This window comes from Larimichthys crocea, chromosome XII (assembly GCF_000972845.2).
Source record: "Larimichthys crocea isolate SSNF chromosome XII, L_crocea_2.0, whole genome shotgun sequence".
Lineage (NCBI taxonomy): Eukaryota > Metazoa > Chordata > Actinopteri > Sciaenidae > Larimichthys > Larimichthys crocea.
This window is the reverse complement of record NC_040022.1, coordinates 9,863,924-9,877,749: the sequence shown is the minus strand read 5'-3', so window position 1 is coordinate 9,877,749 and position 13,826 is coordinate 9,863,924. Positions and strand designations below refer to the sequence as shown.

The window sequence follows — 13,826 nt, the reverse complement described above, 5'->3', positions numbered from 1 at the left end:
AAATTATTGGGTAATGGCTTATGTATTGCCTGAGGTTATCTATTATGATGCTGTAGCCTGCAATAAGCAGAAGTGCTTTCAAGACTTGACTGGACCTTGCCTCATGGATGTGAATCATGATTTTTTCAAGGGAAGGAAAATATTAATCTTGAGGTGTAATAGATCCCCACCCAGCTAACCAGATAAGCAGCCTACTGCCAAGCAACCACACGTCTCAGACAAGTAAACTGATGCAGAGTAAATGTTATTCAATTGTGAAGATAGAGTTTATTGACATTTAAGAAGACAATTCAACAGTTAGTTCATATTTTATGCACTCTGTCAAAAGGCTCCAAAAGTGTGTTGTCTCTTATTCAGCCTTCTCAGACTGGAAAAAAAGAAAATAAAAACATTAATAATCAATGTTTATGATATAATAGTCAATATTATTCAGCATTTATTGCCAACATTTAGGATTTCTATCTAATGTGGTTATGCAAGTTATTGTCATTAGTCTCTACAGTCTCTACAGTATGTAAAGTAAATAAATGATGGTATGAAGAATAAATTTACGTCATGAATCATCTTAAACCAGTACATTTCTGTAAAATATGATCACAATAATGATTCACATTAATTACCTTGCCAGCATCGCGGCTCTTGACTCTCATCTTGTTGACCTGGGACTCAGCAATGTCAGCGCGCTCCTGAGCTTCCTCCAGCTCATGCTGAACCTTTCTCAGCCTGGACATGTGGGTGTTGGCCTGCTCTTCCTGTAAAGGGATTGGAATTTTATAGACTTTAAGTTAAGTCAATGATAGCATTATTTATTCTGAATTAAACGATTGATAGTATAAATGTTGACTTACAGCCTCCTCAGACTGTCTCTTGTAAGCCTTGACTTTAAGCTGCAGCTTGTCCACCAGATCCTGAAGTCTGGTCACATTCTTCTTGTCCTCCTCAGTCTACGCAGATGAAAGATTGTAAGTAACAGAGAATAGAGATGTCAAAGTACTGTTTTATACTGAAATTAGTTACCTGGTAGGTCAGCTCCTTCACTCTCCTCTCATATTTGCGCACTCCTTTAACAGCATCAGCTCCACGTCTTTGCTCAGCCTCAACTTCAGCCTCCAGCTCACGCACCTGTAATGTGATGAATATTAATTATTAATTAACCAACATTTTATAAAATAATTTTAGTAGAGTGATACAAAGCAGGGAAATACATGTGAATTTATTCGACTCATTAAACATCTGATGTACATTCCAAAACAAGCATTTATACTACATGCAGGTCATACCCTGGACTCCAGTTTCTGGAGCTGCTTCTTGCCACCCTTCATGGCGAGGTTCTCAGCCTCATCCAGACGGTGCTGCAGGTCCTTGACTGTGACCTCCAGGTTCTTCTTCATCCTCTCCAGGTGAGCACTGGTGTCCTGCTCTTTCTTCAGCTCCTCAGCCATCATGGCAGCCTTAAAATTATTCGAAACATATTATTATCAGTGCATGATAGTAGAGTATTTCTGTAAATACCAGAGGGGGAGCTGTGAACTCACATCAGTGATAGCCTTTTTGGCTTTATCTTCAGCATTTCGTGCTTCCTGAACAGCATCATCCACTTCACCCTGAACCTGGACGAGGTCAGATTCCATCTTCTTCTTGGTGTTCATTAGACTGGTGTTCTAAATATTAAAAAGTCACATTTAATTTATTAGTTTGTTATTTATTAACAAAGCCCATATGTATGTTTATTATATGTAAAGACATTTTTTGTGAGTTAATGAGAACAAACCTGAGAGTGAAGCAGACCAACACGCTCACTGGCATCAACCAACTCCTGCTCAGCCACTTTGCGTCCTCTCTCTGTCTGCTCCAGAGCAGCTCTGAGCTCCTCAATCTCAGCCAGCATCAGGCCATTTCTGCGCTCCACCATGGTAACCTGCTCCTTCATGTCTTCCTGTGCTCTGAGAGCATCATCAAGATGCAGTTGGGCATCCTGACAACAAAAGAAAAAAAACATAATGAACTGTCTGTACTCTTTCTATTGTTTTTTCCCCTAAATACTAATCAAATCCTCACCTTGAGTTGTCCCTGGACATTCCTCAGTTGTTTCTGGGACTCGGCAGCCTGCCTGTTGGCATGGCTCAGCTGAATCTCCATCTCATTCAAGTCACCCTCCATCTTCTTCTTGACTCTCAGGGCATCATTTCTGCTCCTGACCTCAGAATCAAGATTGCTCTGCATGGAGTCAATCACCCTCTGGCTGTTCCTCTTGATCTGCTCCATCTCCTCATCCTTCTCTGACAGCTTCCTGTCAACCTCACCTTTGACCTGGTTGAGTTCAAGCTGAACACGGAGAATCTTGGCCTCCTCATGCTCCAGTGTACCCTTAAGATCACAAACAAAAGTTACTTTTAACAACAACAAAACCGAAACAAATATATGGCTACAGTTTAAACATGTATTTTGTCATATAAATGGTCCAATATTGTAACCATGATTTCACCTCAGCTTCCTCCAGTGCTGTCTGGATTTCACTCTTCTCAGTCTCCACAGTCTTCTTGGCTTTCTCCAGCTCATGGATACTCTTTCCAGTCTCACCAATCTGTTCAGTCAGGTCTGAGATCTCCTCTATAAAGCAACCAGTAAGTAAGTAAAGCTTAGAAACTATACCATCAGAAGCCTACCCTTACAATCGCTACAATTGTCACATTAAATACAATAAGATTGACTTACGCTGCAGGTTCTTGTTCTCTCTCTTCATGGTCTCCAGCTGATCCAGAGCCTCTTCATAAGAGTTCTTCATCTTGAACAGTTCAGTGCTGAGAGAGCGAGCCTCCTTCTGAGCTCCTTCCAACTCGGCCTGGCCCTCCTCATACTTCTGTTTCCATTCTGCCAGGACCTAGAATTGAATAGGTTAAGTAAATCATAATTATATATGTCTGTTGCGTGCAGTGAAACAGGTTTTGAATACCAGTTGAACCATTTACCTTATCAAAGTTCCTCTGCTTCTTGTCAAGGTTGGCAGCCAGAGCATTAGCTCTCTCCACATCAATCATGAGGTCCTCCACCTCACCCTGCAACCTCTGCTTGGTCTTCTCCAGTGAGGCACACTTTGAGTTCACTGCCTCAATGGATTCCTCAGCATCCTGCAGACGCTGGGCAAGCTTTTTCCTGCAGTTAAATAGTTTATAATTAAATTTTAGAGAAATATATGAAGTGGTAAAATAATGGATTAAAAACCTGTTTATTGACGAAAAAGTACAATGGAACAATAGAACGGTTTATGTACTTTGCCTCCTCCAGCTCCTCAGTGCGCTGGATAGCATCAGTCTCATATTTGGATCTCCACTGAGCCACCTCACTGTTGGCCTTGGACATTCCTCGCTGCAGCTCAGCCTTCGCCTCCTGCTCCTCCTCAAACTGCTCTCTGAGCAGATCACAGTCATGGCGGGCTGACTGAACACCATGAGCCAGGGCGTTCTTGGCCTGTTGAGCATGACAAAACATTAGTACTTCACCTATAGAACAGACAAAGAAGCACTTTTTCAAGTTGATGAATGTCATTTGGTTTTTGATCATCTACTTTTACAATTACCAATAATAGCAATATTTCTGTATAGCTTTATTTTGATTTTAAAAACATATTACAGTATTACGGTACATACTACGATTGCAGTACATAACTACATTTGAAAAGCTTGTTATACCTTCACTTCCTCTTCAATTTGCCTCTTAAACTCCTCAATCTGCTGAGTGAAGGCCTGCTTGCCCCTGGTCAACTGGGAAACAAGAGCTTCCTTCTCCTCAAGTTGACGAGAATACTCACCTGAATGAAATATGTATATGTATCATTTAGCAAAATGTTTAGGAGTTTCAGTTTCTAATTGTTATAACATGTGACTCACCATTCTCTGTCTGCAGTCTGGCCTTCTGTCCAGAGACATCATTCAGCTGGCGAACATTCTCGTCGTTTTTGGCTTTGAGCTCACTGTACTGGTCCTCAACAGTTCTGCACATTTTTTCCAGGTTGCCCTATGAACAACAATACATGATATATGTTGAGTATTTTTAATACTACTACCATATTTATTGATTACAATTTATGTTTCTGAAAATAACAAAAGGCAAATCCCGAATTTATGGATACACCACTCACCTTTGCTTTAGCAACGTTCTCCATGTTGCTGGAGAGGTCATCAATCTCCATCTTGTACTCGCTCTTCTCCTTCTCCAGCTTCTGCTTGACACGCTGGAGGTTGTCGATCTGCTCTCCCAGCTCTGCAACACTGTCAGCCTGCTTCTTGCGAAGAGCTGCTGCAGTGGCTTCATGCTGCAGGGTTGACTCTTCAAGATCACGACGCAGCTTCTGGAACTCAGCTTCACGCTTCTTGTTCATCTCAATCTGAGCAGCTGTTGCTCCACCAGCTTCCTCAAGCCTCTCACTGATCTCTTCAAGCTCCCTGGAGAGGTCAGCCCTCTGCTTCTCAACCTTAGCCCGAGCAGCCCTCTCAGCCTCAATCTCTTCTTCCAGCTCCTCAATACGAGCCTAGATTTGTTGACAATAATATCAAAAAGGCATATTAACTGAAACATACTCAAACATGTTGGTTTTGATTCACTGAATTTACTATTCATGTGAAAAACGTTACCTGGAGCTCCTTGATCTTCTTCTGAAGCTGAGCACCAAGAGACTGTTCATCCTCAATCTTGCTGAGGAGCTGGCTAATCTCAAAGTCTTTCCTTGATGGGGATACCAAAAAAGCATTCACTGTCATAGTTTGTACTATTGTTGAGTACAATGTATGCGATACCGAAAAGAGGATGAATTAACTAGAACAAACAAAAAACATACTTCTTGATTTTCTCATCAGATTGCTGTTTGTCATTCTCCAGATCCATTATGGATTCCTGAGCCAGTTTCAGATCTCCCTCAAGCTTCCTCTTGGCTCTCTCAAGATCCATGCGGAGCTTCTTCTCTTGCTCCAGTGATCCCTCAAGCTTTTAGGATAAAAGGTTTTGTATTTGTACAATGGAACATCAGTTGATTTATACAGCTAATAACTTCAAAAGCAATGTTTTCTTACATCATCCACTTGCTGTTCCAACTTTGTCTTGGCCTTGGTCAGAGTGTTGACTTTGTCTTCCTCTGCCTGGAGATCATCAAGTGTTTGCTGGTGGGCTTCTTGGAGGGCTTTCTTTTCCTTGGTCAACTTGGCAATGGACTCATCTTGAGATGCCATCTCCTCTGTCAGGTTTTTCACCTGAAAAAAGAAGAATGGTACATACATTTATATGTCAATTAATATCAATATCATACATATTTTAAATATGGGAAGAATCATTTTGTCATTTTGTATCAGAGTATATTTCAAGTTTTGTGAACCTTGTTTTCTGTGGCATGTTTCTCTTTCTCCACTTTAGCCAAGGTGAGCTCCAAGTCATCAATGTCTTTCTTTAGCTCTGAGCATTCATCTTCCAGCTTCCTCTTCTTAGCAGTCAGCTCAGCATTCATTTCCTCTTCATCCTCCAGTCTCTCAGTTGACTCTTTGAGTTTAGCCTCGAGCTGGATCTTGCTCTTAATGAGCCCTTCACATCTTTCCTCAGCATCAGAGAGGTGCTCACCTTCCTATCATACATTTTGAAGATACAATATGTTACTTTGTTAGTTTATTTGTCAAAGATGTTGATATTCATTGGTTTTAAGAAAACAGTAAAGGTATGTGGCCTCTTTTTATCTCTAAATATGTGAGCAACAGTGTTCCATTAGTGAATGTATCACACTTCCTTGTGTTTCCTACTTACTGCAGCCACTTGGAGTTGCAGGTCATTCCTTTCCTGCAGCAAGGAAACCATCTTCTCTTCCAGTTCCTTCTTCTTGGCCAGGGCAGTAGCCAGGTCTGTTTTCATCTTTTCATAGTTGTCCTTCATCTGTGACAGCTCCTTCTCAGTCTCAGCACTCTTCAAAAGAGGCTTGATCTTAAAGTACAGTTTCAGCCATGGCCAGTTCTTCACATTCATGAATGAACGGATGTTGTACTGGATTGAATAGATAGATTCTCTATAAAATAATCAAAAGAAAGTACAATTTTATAAGTATTTTGTACAAGAATTATCTGTGTCAATACATGGATGTTATCATAAAAGACACAATAATTTAGTATACTGTGTGATAATCCTACCTCCTCTGCATCATCTTAACAAACTCCTTCCTCATGACATATCCTCTGCAGAGAGCCTGGGTCATGGTCACCAGTGTAGCCAGTTTTTCATCTCTCATCTCCTCCAGGGTACCCAGCAGACCAGCTTTGAAGAACACCTATGTTGTTTCATAAAAGAAAAACTTAAGCAAACATGCATATTGTACAAGAGAACAAATACAAAAGTAATGTAGTCTATGAGAATTTACCTTTGTATGCCCAAATCTGTACTGAGTGTGGTCCACGTCAATGGAGCCCAGCAGCTTCTCTGAAGCTTTCTTGTTGTCAATGAACTGTCCCTCAGGGATGACACTGGCATTCAATACTTTGTATCTGCAAGATAAAATGATGTTGTTACTTAGTTCTGTGTAACTTCTCAGATTGGTGTTTCATAATAACTTGAATTACTTCTGCTGAAAATCACCTCTGCTTGAAGTCAGCATAGAGGATTCTGCTGGGGAAGCCCTTTCTGCAGATTCTGATGCCCTCCAGCACTCCATTACACCTCAGTTGGTGGATGACCAAGTGGTTCTCCATAAGACCTGAACATTTCAAACTTATTGTATTACATTTATTTACATTATCATTTTAGAAATAGTGCACAAAACTGGGTTATGGACTTCTTACCTGGAGTCTTTGATTCATTAGGAATCAAGCAACGGACAAAATGAGGGTGAGTGCTCCTCAAGTTGGTCATCAATTTACCCAGGTTCTCCTGTGGATGAGCAGCACAAGATACAAGGTCATGATTATTATAAGGTGTATGAGGTTTTAATTGTTATAAAAGAATGTGAAATAATACATACTCTGAAAAGAGCAGACACAGTCTGGAAGGAACCACCCTTCTTCTTACCCTTCTTGGCACCAGCAGCCTCTGGTTTGCAAAACATAGGATTTAATTAATGGGACTGTATAAATAATACAATCATAGCTGTTTAAAACAACAGTGAAATGCACAAGAAACATGAAATGCCCTGTCTTGCTTGTTTGTTCTGAGCTAATGTAGAAACATGTTGTTGCAACATGTTAAACTGGATGTAAGAGCACCTGTGGTGTCTGTAGATATGAAAGGTAACAAAAACTATTTTTATTTTCAGGTGATGATACACTAATGAAAATAGGACCTTGACCTTTTCTTCTCTGTGGTATGTGAAAAAATCTACACTGGATAAGCTTTCTGAATAGTTTCTCACCTTCAGCTCCAGCATGGGCTGCATACAGCATGGCCAACAGTTTGTTTGAAGCCTTCTGGTAGAGCTGAACAACTGAGTCGTTCAGTGGGTCCTTGTTCTTGTCCAGCCAGCCATTGATATTGTAGTCCACAGTACCAGCATAGTGAACCAGGGAGAAGTGAGCTTCAGCCTTGCCCTTTGCAGGCTTAGGCTTCTCAAAGGCCTTGGTCTTGCCAAGATGCTGATCATGCAGCTTGTTCTTGAAAGTTGTGTCAGAGGCCTTGGGGAACATGCACTCCTCTTCAAGGATGGAGAAGATGCCCAGTGGCTAAAGGGAAATTTACATTTGATGTTGAAAAGTTAGCAAGCAAACATTTGTACATGAATCAAGAAATCACATCAACCAGAGTGGTTACTGACCTTCTCAATAAGCTCAATGCAGGCAGCCAAGTCCATACCAAAGTCAATGAACTCCCATTCAATGCCTTCTTTTTTGTACTCCTCTTGCTCCAGAACGAACATGTGTTGGTTGAAGAACTGTTGCAGTTTCTCATTAGTGAAGTTGATGCAGAGTTGCTCCAAGCTGTTGAACTGCAAAATGAAAAGAAAAATAATTATAATTTAAAAATAAGGTTGGACTTTAAAATTGCTCAAATGTTTTTCAACAACTCACATCAAAGATCTCAAATCCAGCAATATCCAACACTCCAATGAAGAACTGTCTTGGCTGCTTTGTGTCAAGCATCTCATTGATACGGATGACCATCCACAAGAACATTTTCTCATAGATTGACTTGCACAGAGCACTGACAGCATTGTTGACCTTAAAATAAGGATTTCAGCGTTATTTCTCAAAGTAATATTTTCTCATCAGGATGCAAATATTTTCCTATTTTCCTATAAAACTTTGTTTTTATTACCTGTGGCACGGTCTGACCTTTGGTGACCATCTCATTTCCGACCTTGACTCTTGGGTAGCACAGAGCTTTCAGCATATCAGCTGAGTTCAGGCCCAGGAGGTAAGCGATTTTGTCAGCCACTGATGGAGAAAAACACAAGTACTCATTACACATGAACTTGTTGTAGTTTTTTACACGCCAGAGACTGTATTATTTTAGCAGTTACCCTCAGTGCCATCAGGTTCAGCCTGCTCCTCGCGCTGCTTCTGCTTGAATTTCATGTTGCCATGATGCATCACAGCTCCAGTCAGCTTGTAGATGCCCAGTTTCTCCTCAGCAGTGAAGCCCAAGATGTCAATAGCAGTCTGCAATGAAAATGTATGTGATTTAATATGTGAAACATCCAATATACTGTTTATTAAACTCAATTGTTGTCTTACATCTGTTGCATCAAACTCCTCCACATCATTGATGCTCTTGACGGTGATTTCACCCTGACTGATCATTGGGTAGTCATAGGGGTTGGTGGTGATTAGAAGTGCCTCTACAGGAGGACGATAGAAATACATATTATTGTTTGGTGTTTCTAATGGTATTTACATTTCTATTGTAAATGAGTGCAGTAACATACCCAGGAGCTCAGGCCTGTGCCCAGTCATCAGCTGATAGAAGATATGGTAGCTCCTCTCAGCAGACAACTGGAAGGTGACACGGGACTTCTCCAGCAGATCTAAGAATAACAAATTTAGTTGGAGAGTATAAAATGATGGTTTCACAACATACTGTTCATGATTAACAACTTGCCATACTCTTACCACCTCAATTTGCCATTGATTCAGCACAATGTTTTGCAAAGATAACTCTTAATTTTACACCATTATTTAAACTTACATGTTTCAATATCAGCTGAAGACAGCTTGCTAGTAGCACCAAAGTGGATCCTGATGAATTTACCCTAGAGGACAAGATCATTATTAGCATTGCATTTTAAAAGAGAACAATTAGATAAAGTGTCAATCCTGGAATTGATGACTTACAAAACGAGAAGAGTTGTCATTCCTCACAGTTTTGGCATTACCATAGGCCTCCAGCAGAGGGTTGGCAGCAACGATTTGGTCCTCAAGGGAGCCCTGCAAAAGAAGATTGTAATAACATACGATAAACCTTCAAAACAACTTTCATTACAGTTTTCTCCTAAATAATCAATTTTACCTGCATCTTGCCCGGTTGTGGCTCAGCCTTCTTAGATCCAATAGCTGCAATTGTTGCAAAGTACTGGATGACACGTTTGGTGTTGACAGTCTTTCCTGCACCAGATTCTCCACTGGGGTAGCAGAGACACATTATCAAGATTTTGCTTAATTACCATAAAGTTTCTAAAGATTTAACATAATAGTTTGGTTTATACTCACGTAATCAGGACAGACTGGTTCTCACGATCTGAAATACATACAGGCTTCATGTGATTTACATTTTTACTGTTCTTTCTTTTTTGTATACATGCCATATATAGTTTTTAAACAATCAAGAACATAACACAATGAGAAACAAAACATAAGACACATAATAAGGAACTTAAGGTGAACAGTTATACAGAATATATATACGCTCTCACATATGAAATGAAGTTTTTGCCGTTGGATTCCTAAGACAGTAGCGTATGACAGTAGTATGTCATTTCTACATACTATTTTCATTGCACCATTTTACCTTTGCTCCCTTCAGCTTGCAATGTTTATGTAGTTTTAAAAGATCAAATCCCATTTCATATAGCCAATTGGGTTATTTTTTCAGTTCTATAAATGAAAATTTACATTAATTACATTTTACCTTTGTGTATTTGCATTTTAATACTGGTAAATTTGATCTTACCAGTGAGCATGAACTGATAGGCATTGTCAGAGATGGAGAAGATGTGGGGTGGTGCCTCAATCCTCTTCTTGCCTCTGTATGCTCCTACACATGTAGCATCGTACACTGGAAGCCACTTGTAGGGATTCACGACAACGCAAAACAACCCAGAGTAGGTCTGTAATAGCAGAGATCATAAACATAGTTTTACCATTTAGATACACATACAATATATACATGTATATTTTGAAATATATATATATATATTTATTATTATTATTAGTATAATGGAAACTTACATAAATCATCCATGATGCATAACGCTCTTTGAGGTTATACAACACGCAAGGCTCATTGAGGTGGGTCATCATGGCCATGTCCTCAATTTTGTCATACTTGGGAGGGTTCCTGGGATGGACGTCGTCCTCTTTTACAGTGACAGTCTGGACAGAAATTAGAATTAAAAGATTTAGCAGTTAGACAACATAGACTATCACAGTTTTGGTCTGTGAATTAACTGAATGGACAAAGGTATTTTTTGCCATGTTATTTCAAATTGTATAATTATTACCTTCCCTCCATCTGTCTCAACTGTGGCTTTGCCACCTTCTTTCTTCGTTAGTTTACCCTTGAGATACATCTCATCCGGATCAGTCACAAAGACGGCTGTTTTGGCATCAAACGGAGCAGCTTGTGCCTCAATCCTCTCCCTTTCTGGTTTCCGCAAGTAAATGGCCGCAGGGCCATACTGTTCCATCTCCGCGTCCGTACTCATGATGACGGTTTATTTGAGACTGAAAATGTGAGAAATCCAAACACAAGTTATAAATTTGTCACTTTCCTTGCATTCACTCATTTCCATTATTTCTGTTTTAAAGAATTTACTCATGATGGCACTTTAGTTTAGACTGAAAAGATGAAGTCCCCAGTAGTGTTAACATATCAACACCATACTACTATACAGCTAATGGTAAAGATTTTGTGTTTTTATAGTGACATCTTTTACCTCAGATTATTCCCAAAAGTGAGTGGCAGAGTCTCCGATGGAGTTGCTGTACTCTACAAAAAGGTGATTAATCATGAGTATAATACATTTTTAAAATTTGTTTTCTAATGTGAAATTTTAGCTGTGGAAATTTAGTCAATTTGAGAACAGTAAAGGCTAAAGTTGACAAAATGTCTTTAAACTTAAATAAAACTTCAATAAATATTATTGCTCTTAATGATCATTTAGCATATATGTGATGAGACATGGTGTATATTAGTTGTCAATACAAACTATTGTGTTTGTTTTGCTTTTGCAAGAAACTACTTCTTGAATGTGTTAAGAGTATATGAAGTAAGTTGTTTCTGTATAAGTTTGTCCATTCAAGAATATAATAGTATAATACTACAAAGATAATTCTAAATATTTTGGATAATATGCATGAGTAATTAGCAACACATTCATTTAACTTAACAGATTAACTGACTAATAAGACTAGTAATAGCACAAAGTGTAATCAAAGTGAATATACTCACCTGTGTTTGAGCCTATCTGTCCATGCAGTTCAAGTCCAGAGCTTCCTCTTTTATAGAGGTCCGGAGTGCCTGGTCAGCATTAGCCTCTCACTCAGTATGGTCATGGCCTCTTTTCATCTCACTGCTTATTTTGTGGCAGTGTTGTCAAAGCAGGTGATATGCATAATTCATCGTAATTAGACTAGAAGATACATTGTGATGTTATACTAATTTATTTGATTTGATTGCAACCTTGGATGTGACCAAGACAATGTTGGTGTTTAAATTAAAAATATGAATTAATGATTTCACAAGGCATGTTAACTATGTACACTGTTTCTCCCAACTGTATGAAAGGGGAATTGCAGTACAGTGCAAAATATGGCTGAAATTGACTTTGACACACACCGGTGTTGATGTTTAAATGTTAAAAAATAAATGCTTGTGGGTCTGCATAGGGAAGCATGGATATCCTAGAGTTAAAGAAAGAGGTGTTTATGCATATCTGCCCTAGATTATCTGAGTTACAAGTTTGCTACTCAAAATATTTGTCAACTACTGCCTGCAAGTGATATAATAGTGCAGAATATAGGTTGTGATTTCAATCATTATACGTCAGTGAACCTTAATAAACTTTGAAAAAAAATTATGGGCAGCTTTAAAAGTTGTTTTGAAAGGTCTTTCAGATTCCATTGGTATTCAGTTGCAGAACACTTGCACATTTCAGATCTCTGAAATAAAATAAACGTCACCCCTAAATGACAGAAATATAAGGTAGCTGTCAATACATGTTAATTAAATAATAATATTCATCTTAATAAAAATCTAGAGGCTGTACTGATATCTATGCCATTAACGTATAGTTCTGTTATTGCTCAAATTCATGTTATAAGTCAAAATGAAAACACATTATTAATAGAATTTACACTGCATTGCTGTTTTTGTGCCATGTCTGATGTGCAAAGTTCTCTGTTTTGGAAATTTCCCAAAATGTTTGTAGTCTACAGTTACAGGACACCGGCACATCTCATATTCCTTTAATAAAATTAAAGATGAAATAGAGCCATATAAGTTTATTCATCTGTTAGAGACCTCCCCAAATGGAAATGAAAACAGCTGCCAACTTGGGAACAGGCTCAAAATAAGTTCCACGTCAAAAGGCAAAGTTAACTGCTACTTCTACATTTGGTACTTGATACACGGAAAGGATTTTTTTCTCTCCCGGTGCTAAGGGGAGGCATGACCGATACGTGGGGGTTCTAAGACCTCAGTTACTTTATAAGAAGGTTCTTGTTTTTTCAATCAAAAGCAGCTATGATACACAGCACGAGCATGTTCAATATAAAAGTAGTTTTAAATGAATTTGGCCAAAGAATATTCAACAAAATAGTTAAGCTTAATACAAGTGACCCTAAGGCAATGGCAAAAATATTTCACGTGCAAAGGTGACAGATTCAGTGCCCATGCACCTGCCAATAACCAGACAATCCATCCAAAATGTGTGCTGTTTTGTGTAATGTATAAACAAACAACTATGCATTGACAATATTGTTTCGAAACATCACAACTTGATGAAAATGAAATTAATAGTGAAATTAATAACATAGGCTGTAAAGTGCACACACTAATGATTCGGATCACAACTTCATATGGTCAAAAATTGAATTTTTAACTTAAAAAAATAAAGAAATAAAATATCTTAAAATACAAAATAAAATGCTTGAGGGGCTTAACTGGGGCTACACAGTAGCTGTTTAATGACCATGATAAGTCCTTTGGAACATCTTGAGGGCTTGTTTCCATTATGGCATTTTTTAGTCAAACTGGAAAAAACACATAAAACATTTATTCTCAACTATTTCTTAAGTTATGTTGATTTCTTGAGTTGGCTGTTAGGATACTTACTGCAGATGGTTGTGAGGACCTGTGTGTGCATAAATCTTTATAGCTTCTTTGCTCCTGATTACATCAGGTCAGTGCTTCAAAATTGATATTTTTATGAAATTAAGAGTATGTTGGGCAGGGCTTAGCATTATTCTATATTTTTCAAATTAGATAATATTGTTTTTTACAATCTTCGATATTTGTATTTTGTAATGGAGTAATGTAGGGCAACTATAATACAAAATAACGATATAATAATCTGTCAACAATTGAATATAATAATATAATTCCTACATGTGCGTCAGCTTATACTGGATGATGAGCGTGTGGACTAGTTCACC

The 13,826-nt window shown here is 38.6% G+C and overlaps 1 protein-coding gene across 1 annotated transcript; it reads right to left on the bottom strand.

Moving 5' to 3' along the window:
- Window positions 1–242: 242 nt before the first annotated feature.
- Window positions 243–11,670, bottom strand: LOC104918618 (myosin heavy chain, fast skeletal muscle). The gene is made up of 41 exons (XM_027284880.1): window positions 11,623–11,670; window positions 11,108–11,160; window positions 10,673–10,895; window positions 10,401–10,544; window positions 10,123–10,279; window positions 9,663–9,690; window positions 9,463–9,574; window positions 9,288–9,380; window positions 9,142–9,205; window positions 8,882–8,980; window positions 8,691–8,794; window positions 8,477–8,615; window positions 8,272–8,390; window positions 8,025–8,174; window positions 7,772–7,942; window positions 7,373–7,679; window positions 6,986–7,053; window positions 6,807–6,894; window positions 6,604–6,721; window positions 6,389–6,512; window positions 6,162–6,298; window positions 5,785–6,040; window positions 5,366–5,608; window positions 5,067–5,243; window positions 4,835–4,980; window positions 4,632–4,722; window positions 4,139–4,528; window positions 3,888–4,014; window positions 3,690–3,808; window positions 3,272–3,468; window positions 2,970–3,153; window positions 2,716–2,881; window positions 2,486–2,610; window positions 2,059–2,367; window positions 1,772–1,975; window positions 1,536–1,661; window positions 1,281–1,451; window positions 1,018–1,122; window positions 849–944; window positions 621–752; window positions 243–367 (listed from the first exon to the last, which is right to left on the bottom strand). Exons 3-41 carry the CDS (start codon window positions 10,874–10,876, stop codon window positions 350–352), a joined length of 5,808 nt encoding a protein of 1,935 aa, XP_027140681.1. The 5' UTR covers window positions 10,877–10,895; window positions 11,108–11,160; window positions 11,623–11,670; the 3' UTR covers window positions 243–349.
- Between the last annotated feature and the right edge of the window lie 2,156 nt (window positions 11,671–13,826).

Bases quoted from the DNA above. Each gene is read 5' to 3' on its own strand.
- LOC104918618 (XM_027284880.1), bottom strand. From the start codon at position 10,876: ATGAGTACGGACGCGGAGATGGAACAGTATGGCCCTGCGGCCATTTAC. The intron at 7,943-8,024 runs GTGAGTTGTTGA...TTCATTTTGCAG, and splicing joins CTGGATTTGAGATCTTTGAT to TTCAACAGCTTGGAGCAACT. The intron at 4,723-4,834 runs GTATGTTTTTTG...ATCCCCATCAAG, and splicing joins TCTGATGAGAAAATCAAGAA to GAAAGACTTTGAGATTAGCC.